This window comes from Oncorhynchus gorbuscha, linkage group LG15 (genome assembly GCF_021184085.1).
Source record: "Oncorhynchus gorbuscha isolate QuinsamMale2020 ecotype Even-year linkage group LG15, OgorEven_v1.0, whole genome shotgun sequence".
NCBI lineage: Eukaryota > Metazoa > Chordata > Actinopteri > Salmoniformes > Salmonidae > Oncorhynchus > Oncorhynchus gorbuscha.
The window spans coordinates 11,991,852-12,004,110 of record NC_060187.1 but is presented as its reverse complement, the minus strand read 5'-3'; the positions used below and the strand labels follow the sequence as shown (position 1 = coordinate 12,004,110).

The 12,259-nt window shown below is 44.5% G+C and overlaps 2 protein-coding genes across 3 annotated transcripts in view; one reads left to right on the top strand and one right to left on the bottom strand.

Annotated features, from left to right (window-relative positions):
• The window catches only part of kifap3a (kinesin-associated protein 3a), a 55,951-nt gene extending 50,515 nt beyond the window's left edge, over window positions 1-5,436 (top strand). Inside the window, exon 21 of the mRNA XM_046300139.1 lies at window positions 3,584-5,436. The gene's annotated coding sequence lies outside the window, so the exon portion shown is untranslated. The remainder of the gene's footprint in view (window positions 1-3,583) is intronic.
• The window catches only part of niban1a (niban apoptosis regulator 1a), a 28,281-nt gene continuing 16,148 nt past the window's right edge, over window positions 127-12,259 (bottom strand). For both annotated transcript variants that reach the window (XM_046300135.1, XM_046300136.1), the window contains exons 5-14: window positions 10,318-10,482; window positions 9,553-9,668; window positions 8,973-9,077; window positions 8,721-8,883; window positions 6,427-6,614; window positions 6,078-6,224; window positions 4,168-4,278; window positions 3,951-4,058; window positions 3,562-3,673; window positions 127-2,368 (exon numbers count right to left, since the gene is read on the bottom strand). In XM_046300135.1, coding sequence (XP_046156091.1) covers window positions 981-2,368; window positions 3,562-3,673; window positions 3,951-4,058; window positions 4,168-4,278; window positions 6,078-6,224; window positions 6,427-6,614; window positions 8,721-8,883; window positions 8,973-9,077; window positions 9,553-9,668; window positions 10,318-10,482 — 2,603 coding nt within the window. In that variant the 3' untranslated portion in view covers window positions 127-980. The remainder of the gene's footprint in view (window positions 2,369-3,561; window positions 3,674-3,950; window positions 4,059-4,167; window positions 4,279-6,077; window positions 6,225-6,426; window positions 6,615-8,720; window positions 8,884-8,972; window positions 9,078-9,552; window positions 9,669-10,317; window positions 10,483-12,259) is intronic.

The following is a 12,259-nucleotide window of genomic DNA, read 5'->3' as shown; positions in this document are numbered from 1 at the left end:
AACGGACTCTGATTGTAACAGTTAATTGCTTATGAATGTGGTTGAATTGATTGTTTTCAGCTAGTTGTGTGCACCATGAGCACAACTATTCAACCTTCAGTTCTAATGGAAGACAAACACAGTAAATGTGTTGTATTTGTTTTATGGTCAAATAAAAGGGTTATTTTATGTATTTTCCCAACAGCAATGGACGGCTGTCTTGTTTTTGTAGACTAGAACCATAGAACCTCATCTAGGGGTAACTTGGTGGACTAGCTGGTGATTGAGTATGAGCATGCAGTAGACATGAGGAAAGAACCGTAGAACCTCATCTAGTGGTATCTTGGTGGACTAGCTGGTGATTGAGTATGAGCATGCATAACCCTCTATATTAACTGATGAGAAAAATCCTTCAGCAAGTCAAAGCACACAGAATAGAACATCTTCCTCCATATGTAGAACCCTCCCATTGTTACTCAGACCCATTCAATATATGGCAGTGCTGTTGACTTTAAAATGTAACACAAACGGTGACTGAATCATCTTGAATCTATGCATATTCATATGTAGGGACATAGAAGATATATATTTTTTTAAACATAATGACAAGTGGAGATAGTTACACACAATTGCAATAGTCAATTTGATGTGTACCAAATGAATTGGCTTTTTCTTGGTCCCTAACTTGATATTCTATTTATGCCCATATCTCACGACATTAATCTTCTCATAAACACAATTGTATATATTCATATTTTACCACTGAGATTTTATGGAAGCGTGCAGTTTTATGCTTGTGCAACAGTTCAATGTTTGTACTTGATGGTGAGGGTGACCTCAGTCAATATAGTGTTTGGGTTCGACAACGGCGAGGTTATAGTCTATAACATTTTCATACTGCTCACAATTGCAGTGATTTAAAGAATGGGGTCCTTGTCTTCATTTATTCTCTGTGTGATATCAGGCACCTCACTGGCCACCCCTCCCTCATATGGGTAGCGCTAGATTACCTCCTCCACTTCAAACACCGCCACCACCAGGTCCCGGATCTCTTTCACACAGTCCACGGCCCGGGGAGCAGGCTCAGCGGGCTCCACAGCCTGGAGGGCTTCTTTGGTGGGTTCAGCAGCGAGGGTGGCCTGGGAGTCTGGCTGGGGCTGTGGAGGGACTACATTCAAATTGGTTGCTGATGCTACGGTAGAATAAGCACCAGCAGTGACTTCAACGCTAGCTTCTCCGTTAACGCCTCCTGTTGCTTCAGAGACCGGGGCGTCGCTAGGGGGAACGGAGTTACCCTCTGATACTTCTACAGGGGGCTTGGTGTCGATACCGACTGGTGTTTCACCCACGCTGACCTTTACTGCAAGGTTAGAGGTCACAGAAATGCTACACTCCACTCCATTGCTCTGTGACACTTTGACCTTATCAGTGGGGGCTGCTGCTCTCGTGACATCATCATCACCAGGGATCTCGATGTCGGAGGGGGCAGACTCGCTCTCTGTATCATCTCCATCATCTGGGATAGCGGAGGATGAGGCTGGCACATCCTTGGACTCTGGTGGCGCAGTTACAGGCTGCTCACCACTAGAGGCCGCTACTGGGTCACTGTTAGGAGGACCACTTTCACTCTCAGCCTCTGTCTCAGCCGCTGTCTCAGTAGTGGTGATTGTGAGTGAAGCCATGTGCTCTGCTACTAAGTCTTCAACAGCTATAGGGTCAATGACCGCTACAGGCTTGACAACACAAACAGGGACAGGGGAAGGGTCAGGGACCGGACTAGGAGAAGGGGCTTCGCTTTGTGCTACTGTAGTTAGTACGCCCGTTACTACTGTCTTCTCCACCTCCGCAGCATCTCCAGGGGTGGGCATTTTCTCTGTCTCAGTTAGGACAGGGGTATCCACTTGAGCTGTTTCAGTTGGTTCAGACATGTCCTCCGTTTTTGTCTCAGCCACTACAGGTGTCTCATGTGTACTGACTGTGTTCTCCACCTTGACTAGCTTCTCCACTGGAGCTGCAACAGCAGGTGCAATACTGGCCCCCACGGCCTCAAACTCTACTGTGGCCCCTGACACCGCCTCCACCTTGTTCTGCTCTGCCTTCAACACGGCACTTGGGGGGTCCCCCTGTGCACCCCCAACGAGCGCCAGACCGTTGCTCAGGTCAGGAGAGACAGGCTTAGCTGGTGCTGGTACCTCAGCCTGTGGCTGGGTCTCAGGCTGGGTCTGGATGAAGGTAGAGGTCTGGAGATGTGTGGGGGAGAACGGCACCCTGGCTGGGCTGCTGGGGGTGGATGGGATGGAGGGGAGACTGGAGCGGCTGGTCTGGCTCAGGGGGTCCCTGCTGTCTGTGAACAGGTTGTGTTTCTTTAGGCTGGCTGCGTCCTTCACCACTGCAGATCAAAATAGATAGAGGTTTAGGTAACAATATTAACAACAACAACATTAACAACAAGAACAACAACTTCATTAACAACATCATTAACAACATCAACATCATTAACAACATCAACATCATAAATGACTTTAACAACAACATCATTAACAACAACATTAACAACATCATTAACAACAAGAACAACATCAACATCATTAACAACATCAACATCATAAATGACTTTAACAACAACATCATTAACAACAACATTAACAACATCATTAACAACAAGAACAACATCAACATCATAAATGACATTAACAACAACATCATTAACAACAACATTAACAACATCATTAACAACAAGAACAACATCAACATCATTAACAACATCAACATCATAAATGACTTTAACAACAACATCATTAACAACAACATTAACAACATCATTAACAACAAGAACAACAACTTCAATAACAACAACAACATCATTAAAAACAACAACATTAACAACATCAACATCATTAACGACATTAACAACAACATTAACGACAACATCATGAACAACATTTGCTAAATGACTTAAATGTAAATGTAACATTCACAACAGCAACATTAACAACATCAAAATGAACAACAACAACATTAACTACATGAACAATAACTTCATTAACAACAACTTCATTAACAACAACAACATTAACTACATGAACAACAACATCATTAACAACAACTTCATTAACAACAACAACATTAACTACATTAACAACAACTTCATTAACAACAACAACATTAACTACATGAACAACAACTTCATTAACAACAACTTCATTAACAACAACAACATGAACAACAACAACAACACAAACAACAACATCATTAACAACAACATAAATGACAACAACATTAACAACAACAACAATTTTAACAACAACAACAATATTAACAACATTAACATTGACAACAACAACATCATTAAGAACAACATTAACAACAACATCATTAAGAACAACAACAACAACATCATTAAGAACAACATCATTAACAACAGCAACAACATTATCATTGATAACAATATTAACATTGACAACAACAATATTAACAACAACAACAGTGATGTAGGTGAATAGAGAGGGTAATGCCTGAAATATGCCTTATATTTGAGTAAGACGAAAGTAATAATTGTCTTATAAAATAATAACTCTGTACCTTTGCTGACTTCCTTGCCCAGACTCTGCAGCAGAATGCCCTCATAGATATTCTCCACATGGATGAAGTTGGAATAGTCTGCATCAATGAACTGTTCAAGACCCTGCAGATCCTAAAGACACAGAGACGATGATTTCCATGGGTTGTTATTTTTTAAACAGTCATGACTTTTAAGGATACTAAGAAGATGAAAAGGTGTGTGTGTGTGCATTGTTTACTATACTTGTGAATATCAAAAGTTGTCACAAGAATAGTAAACCAACTAGGATCAGGGAAAGTTGTAGTTTGAATGGGAATCAATTTGTTGGTCCTCACAAGTATAGTAAGACATAGCTGTGTGTGTGTGTGTGTGTGTTATGGTAAAGGGTACAGTGTGTGTATTGACTGACTGATTTGCAGGTTGGGGCCAGGTTCTTCTTAATATGAGGTAGAGTGATCTCCACCAAGGCCTCCTGAAAGATCCTCTTCCTCACTGTGCTGCTGTCGTAATCATATTGCTGAAACACACACACACAGGTAATTAGCATATAACATGTATTTTGATCCGTGCTTGTCTCAGTGAGTTCCTCTTAATAAACAGAGGTGTAGTGGTGGATAAAAAGCTACCTTGAGCACCATGTGCCTGGACTTCTCCATGGCAGAGCCTACATTGTCTGTGCTGTTTTCTTTGGCCTTGTAGAGTAGCAGCTCAAAGGAGTACGCTGCATTTTCAATCAGCTGAAACAGGGCACGGGGAGGAAGTTAGCCTCAGTGGCATCAGTGAAAACAAACAAAGAATAAACTGCCAGAATGTCATCTTGGTTAAATGCCGTACAAATCAATGTTAGAAAGGGTTCATGAACAGTAAATGGAAGACCTGCAAACTTTAAGCTGATGACAAATGACAATGCTGCAGTTAAAGACACAGAGTGAATGACTTCTGTCCCCTGATTTCTACCCACAACTAAAGAGTTATGTATGAGTGTGTTGTCGTTGCCCCACCTTTAAGGTCAGGCTTGGTTTATTTCTCCGATCCAATATCTCCCTATGAGCCAAGACCCAGCCTGATACCCTCTGGCAGGGCAGTATTGACCAGTCCAAAGTCTAGGTTGAAAACCAAAGGAGATCAGGCATTTACTGTACCATTAGAGCCCCTAGACTTTGGAGTGGTCTGCCAGAGGAGATCAGGCATTTACTGTACCATTAGAGCCCCTAGACTTTGGAGTGGTCTGCCAGAGGAGATCAGGCATTTACTGTACCATTAGAGCCCCTAGACTTTGGAGTGGTCTGCCAGAGGAGATCAGGCATTTACTGTACCATTAGAGCCCCTAGACTTTGGAGTGGTCTGCCAGAGGAGACCAGGCATTTACTGTACCATTAGAGCCCCTAGACTTTGGAGTGGTCTGCCAGAGGAGATCAGGCATTTACTGTACCATTAGAGCCCCTAGACTTTGGAGTGGTCTGCCAGAGGAGACCAGGCATTTACTGTACCATTAGAGCCCCTAGACTTTGGAGTGGTCTGCCAGAGGAGACCAGGCATTTACTGTACCATTAGAGCCCCTAGACTTTGGAGTGGTCTGCCAGAGGAGATCAGGCATTTACTGTACCATTAGAGCCCCTAGACTTTGGAGTGGTCTGCCAGAGGAGACCAGGCATTTACTGTACCATTAGAGCCCCTAGACTTTGGAGTGGTCTGCCAGAGGAGACCAGGCATTTACTGTACCATTAGAGCCCCTAGACTTTGGAGTGGTCTGCCAGAGGAGATCAGGCATTTACTGTACCATTAGAGCCCCTAGACTTTGGAGTGGTCTGCCAGAGGAGATCAGGCTTGCAGATTCAGTGTCTCTTTTTAAATCCCTGTTGAAGACACACTTTTATAAAGATGCTTTTAATGTGTGATTCCAATGAATTAGCTATATTTTTTAATTGTCCTTCCTCCTGTATATTTTTTTAAAACATGTTTTTTTTTTTTTTTTTTTTTTAACCTTTATTTAACCAGACAAGTCAGTTAAGAACATATTCTTATTTTCGATGACGGCCTGGGAACAGTGGGTTAACTGCCTGTTCAGGGGCAGAACGGCAGATTTGTACCTTGTCAGCTCAGGGGTTTGAACTCGCAACCTTCCGGTTACTAGTCCAACGCTCTAACCACTAGTCTACCCTGCCGCTATTTATTTATTTGTTTGTGCTTTTTTAAATTATTGGATGATGTGAAGCACTTTGTCACTTGTATTGAAAAGCGCAATTCAAATAAAGTTAATATTATTATTATGAACTTGGAGCTCATCAATGAATAACACAACTAACTGTCCATTAATAGTTAGATCATCAGATCAGTTAGGGCATCATAGTTAGATCTAGTTCTGATTAATTCCCAACAACTGACACGTTGTGAGGAGCATTGAGGTCTGGAGAATGTTACTGGGTCACTTAGAGAGGACTGACAGAGAGCAATTTATGATGATTGATCTCGAACCAGTACTGTCTGCATGCATGAGTTTGTGTGTGTGTGTGTGTGTGTGTGTGTGTGTGTGTACCTGCTGCAGGTCTATCTGGGTGCTGTGGACCAGATTGCTGATGTTGGAGAAGCCAAAACGTTCCTGCAGGTCATGCAGCTGGTTGTGGAGAGAGTTGATCCTCTGGTAGCAACTCAACAGGTTGGGCTTACTCAGCTTAGCCAGGGCCTGGAGAGAGGAACGGAGGGAAGGAGAGGGGGATCAGAGGTAAAAAATGAATGACGAGGATGGGAGATAGGAAGGAGTGTGGAAAAAGGAGAGGAACGGAAAGGGTGTGAATGGGATCAGCAGAAACTCCGGGTTTGACGGTAAAGGATTTGAGAAAGGAAAGCTCAGACAGGATTGTTTAAGGAGGAGAGGAAGTCCGCACCTGCTTGAGTTTGTCGGTAACACCACCCTCCTGGAAGTCCTGACACAGTTGGTCCATCTGGTTGTCACTTAGGAGCCGTGCCTCCTGGAACCCTGAGCTGATTGGTCCCATGAGCTCCTCCAGTATGGAGGCCAGGTAGGGCTGCACGCCCTCCGAACAGAACTTCTCTGCTGGCTCTGATACACTGGCTACAAGAGGAGAGTCATTAGCTACTCTGATACACTGGCTACAGGAGGATATAATCATTAGCTACTCTGATACTGGCTACAAGAGGAGAGAGTCATTAGCTACTCTGATACACTGGCTACAGGAGGATATAATCATTAGCTACTCTGATACACTGGCTACAAGAGGAGAGAGGCATTAGCTACTCTGATACACTGACTACAGGAGGAGATAATCATTAGCTTCTCTGATACACTGGCTACAGGAGGAGATCATCATTAGTTACTCTGATACACTGGCTACAGGAGGAGATAATCATTAGCTACTCTGATACACTAGCTACAGGAGGAGATCATCATTAGTTACTCTGATACACTGGCTATAGGAGGAGATAATAATTAGCTACTCTGATACACTGGCTACAGGAGGAAAGAGATTCACAGATACAGTGCATTCGGTAAGTTTTCAGACCCCTAGACTTTTTCCACATTTTGTTACGTTACAGCTTTATTCTAAAATGGATTGAAATGTTTTTTCTCCTCATCATTCTACACACAATATCCCATAATGACAAAGCAAAAACAGGCGTTTAGAAATGTTTACAAATATGTTCAAAATATAAAACTGAAATATCACATTTACATAAGTATTCAGACTCTTTACTCAGTACTTTGTTGAAGCACCTTTTGCAGCCATTACAACCTCTAGTCTTCTTGGGCACACCTGCATTTGCAGAGTTATTCCCATTCTACTCTGCAGATTCTCTCAAGCTCTGTCATGTTTGATGGGGAGCGTCACTGCAAGTCTCAAATGATGTCAATTAGCCAATCAGAAGCTTCTAAAGCCATGACATCATTTTCGGGAATTTTCCAAGCTGTTTAAAGGCACAGTCAACTTAGTATATATAAACTTCTGACCCACTGGAATTGTGATACAGTGAAGTATAAGTGAAATAATCTGTCTGTAAACAATTGTTGGAAAAATTACTTGTCTCATGCACAAAGTAGATGTCCCAACCGACTTGCCAAAACTATAGTATGTTAACAAGAAATGGTTGAGTGGTTGAAAAATGAGTTTTAATGACTCCAACCTAAGTGTATGTAAACTTCTGACTTCAACTGTAAATAAGGTCATTATGTTTTTCAGTTTAATAAATTACCAAACATTTCTAAAAACCTCTTTTTGCTCTGTGATTATGAGGTATTGTATGTAGATTAATGAGAAAAACAACTATTTTATCAATTTTAGAATAAGGCTGTAACATAACAAAATGTGGAAAAAGTCAAGGGGTCTGAATACTTTCCAAATGCACTATTTTTGTTCATTATATTTATTTCCTGGATTCTTGACACAGCTCACTCTAATATATCTACTGTTTTACATATCATTCTTAGTATTTCTTGCTTAAATCCTTCCGAATGCACTGTACATGCCTCAGATCACAAGCTAGGGCTAGGTCAATAGACCAAGATACAGTACGGTACTGAATCACAGTTTGAGCTCTCTCTGGATTTCATTTATAGTGCTTCTGTTCTAATAAAACCAGAATATCAAACAAGTTAGCTTAAGTGCTGCTGTCTAAGTTGGATAATTGTAACTCATTTGATGGAGTGTATTGGCATGGCTCCTGTATAAACTCTCTGTTTTAATGGAGATCAATATTGTATAAAGCCCAGTGTTCAGAGTTATCTGACCTGGTGAGTGGCATCTGCAGAGAGACAGAGACAGTCAAGCTCACAGGGAGTCAGCTAGGTATCAATGTCAACAACACTGAAAATAACAAAACAATAAGGGGATGAGTCCATAGTTAACCTGCCATGTTAGCTCTCATGTGGATGCACAGTAATAGAGGATAGCATTAGCACCTTCCCTTTCATCTCAAAGCAGTGCTCTCTCTACCTACCTCGGCTGCTGCAGCCAATAAGTACTAATGACCAGCTCCCCCAAGCACACACAGATCAATCACAGTGGAATGCTTCAAGTCCTCTGCCTGACTGGCAGCATCTTTGTCTTGCAGTGAGTGAGAGCTGAAAACCCCTGACTCTCTTGCTAAATTGACCCCTATATATGGTTATAGTATAGGGGTGGATTTGGGATTGATTCTCTCTCCAGTGTTAGCAAGTAGTCACCTCGAAGCTTTCCCTCCAGGTAGGTTCTAGAGTGAAGGATCAAGTCCATATCAGAACGTATCAGCACCTCCTGCTGGCAAGCTGCTGTCTTACACTCCTCCTTCAGAACAGACAGCCCCTCCAACAGACACTCCTGCACCAGGATATAAGCTGCTTCTATTGTCTGTGGTGCAGAGGAGAGAGAGGTCAGAGGGTAAGGGTCTAAGATCATGTGTTGTAGTAGCTACTGCAGAACAGAAGAGTATGACTCACAGCGAACCACACTCTCTTCCTCTCTGTCTTCTTGGCTTTCAGATGAGGCAGCATATCCTTTTCCAGAGACGGCAACAGCTCCTCCATAACCAAGTTGGCAAGTACCTGTACACACACACACACACACACACTATATATTTGTGAACATCCTAACAAACAGTGTGTGCATATCAAACGGCTACAGTTATCCCCACATAACCCCTGACAAACATACAAACCAGTAAGTGATACTGCAAGCACAACTACACAACGAAACACTCTGGGAGCAACAGCTTTACTCTTGACATTCCAGAACATTCCATACGGTACTAACTATGACGAGAGAGGTGTGAGCACACACACACACACACAAATAAGTGAATGCGGAGGTGTGTGAGTGCAGTAAGACAATGGTAGCCTCCTAGCAGAAATACTTTAACTCAACTTCCTGGTAGTCTTTCCAGCTATTACAAATGTCCCCTGATCACACAATGGCCCAATTATACTGCCGTCAACTAACAGGATGGATATTCCATTCCTATAGTGCCTTTAAAGGAGAGAGAGAGATGTGTGTTTAAAGCAGAACCAGGCTGTCATCTACCCTGACATCACTGCCAATCAGCATGTTCCAGGAGTCATAACGGCCCTTCTCTTGTCTGTAGAGATGGACCGCCTTGAGGAAGGCCTGCACCTCAACCGTCTTCTTCTTTAGGAAGTCTGAGAGAGAGAGAGAGAGAGAGAGAGAGAGAGAGAGAGAGAGAGAGAGAGAGAGAGAGAGAGAGAGAGAGAGAGAGAGAGAGAGAGAGAGAGAGAGAGAGAGAGAGAGAGAGAGAGAGAGAGAGAGAGAGAGAGAGAGAGAGAGAGAGAGAGAGAGAGAGAGAGAGAGAGAGAGAGAGAGAATGGTAGAAAGAAGTGTAAGACAGTGGAAAGAAATGTAAGACAGTGGAAAGAAATGTGTGATGCTTGTCTTTTAAGAAGGAAGTCACGCCTGTGTTGTGTTCCAATTCCCTTCTTGTCTCCACAAAGTGTGCACTTACAAAACATTGGGTTGGTGAAAACACGGGCCAGAGGGAGCTTCCACCATATCCCATACACACGAGAGAGGGGGTGAGTGAGTGAGTGAGTGAGTGAGTGAGTGAGTGAGTGAGTGAGTGAGTGAGTGAGTGAGTGAGTGAGTGAGTGAGTGAGTGCACACTTCAGAGGGAAGGGTAGAGAATTGCAGCCCCAGGCTTAGTTCTACCTGAGCTTTGTGTTTGCTCTCCTCCCTCAGGAGACCGTGCATGAAAATGCGATTTAAAATACACTTATGGATCTTTGCTTCAGTGCCTGCTACCATGGTAACCGTTCGTTCTGGCTGGTTAGTTACCTTGGTTCTGGTGACGGATGCAGTCAGAGAGGATGGAGAGGAAAGCATCTTGACGAGCCTCCTGACGGAAGCAGAAGTAGTAATCTCTACGGTACGGAAGCCTGAGGTACACAGGGAACTGTCCAGGCATGCTGATTATAGGAGGGGCAAACTCCTCCTTCACATCTGCAATGGAAACACACACACACCATCCTGCTGGTCATACAGTACACACACACCACCCTGCTGGTCATACAGTACACACACACACCATCCTGCTGGTCATACAGTACACACACACACCATCCTGCTGGTCATACAGTACACACACACCACCCTGCTGGTCATACAGTACACACACACACCATCCTGCTGGTCATACAGTACACACACACACCATCCTGCTGGTCATACAGTACACACACACCACCCTGCTGGTCATACAGTACACACACACACCATCCTGCTGGTCATACAGTACACACACACACCACCCTGCTGGTCATACAGTACACACACACCACCCTGCTGGTCATACAGTACACACACACCACCCTGCTGGTCATACAGTACACACACACACCATCCTGCTGGTCATACAGTACACACACACACCATCCTGCTGGTCATACAGTACACACACACCATCCTGCTGGTCATACAGTACACACACACCACCCTGCTGGTCATACAGTACACACACACCACCCTGCTGGTCATACAGTACACACACACACCACCCTGCTGGTCATACAGTACACACACACACCACCCTGCTGGTCATACAGTACACACACACACACACCATCCTGCTGGTCATACAGTACACACACACACCATCCTGCTGGTCATACAGTACACACACACACACACCACCCTGCTGGTCATACAGTACACACACACACACACACACACACCATCCTGCTGGTCATACAGTACACACACACACACACACACACCATCCTGCTGGTCATACAGTACACACACACACACACCACCCTGCTGGTCATACAGTACACACACACACCATCCTGCTGGTCATACAGTACACACACACACACACCATCCTGCTGGTCATACAGTACACACACACACACACCACCCTGCTGGTCATACAGTACACACACACACAATCCTGCTGGTCATACAGTACACACACACACCATCCTGCTGGTCATACAGTACACACACACACACACCATCCTGCTGGTCATACAGTACACACACCTACACAATGTGATCTCAAGCTACTGTTACACCCAAACTGGGATGTCTAGCTATTAGTATCACACATATCATGCTGGGCGATAGAATGGGACTTATGACACACACACACACACACGTATGCATGCACACACACACACGCCAGCCTGCCTGGTTTTGCTAGACAACTAGAAGAACACGCGGGCTATTCCAAAGGATGAAACAGTGTCACGACTTCGGCCGAAGTCAGTCCCTCTCCTTCTTCGGCCGAAGTCAGTCCCTCTCCTTCTTCGGGCGAAGTCAGTCCCTCTCCTTCTTCGGGCGAAGTCAGTCCCTCTCCTTCTTCGGCCGAAGTCAGTCCCTCTCCTTCTTCGGCCGAAGTCAGTCCCTCTCCTTCTTCGGCCGAAGTCAGTCCCTCTCCTTCTTCGGCCGAAATCAGTCCCTCTCCTTCTTCGGCCGAAGTCAGTCCCTCTCCTTCTTCGGGCGAAGTCAGTCCCTCTCCTTCTTCGGGCGAAGTCAGTCCCTCTCCTTCTTCGGCCGAAGTCAGTCCCTCTCCTTCTTCGGCCGAAGTCAGTCCCTCTCCTTCTTCGGCCGAAGTCAGTCCCTCTCCTTCTTCGGCCGAAGTCAGTCCCTCTCCTTCTTCGGGCGAAGTCAGTCCCTCTCCTTCTTCGGGCGAAGTCAGTCCCTCTCCTTCTTCGGGCGACGTCAGTCCCTCTCCTTCTTCGGGCGAAGTCAGTCCCTCTCCTTCTTCGGGCGACGT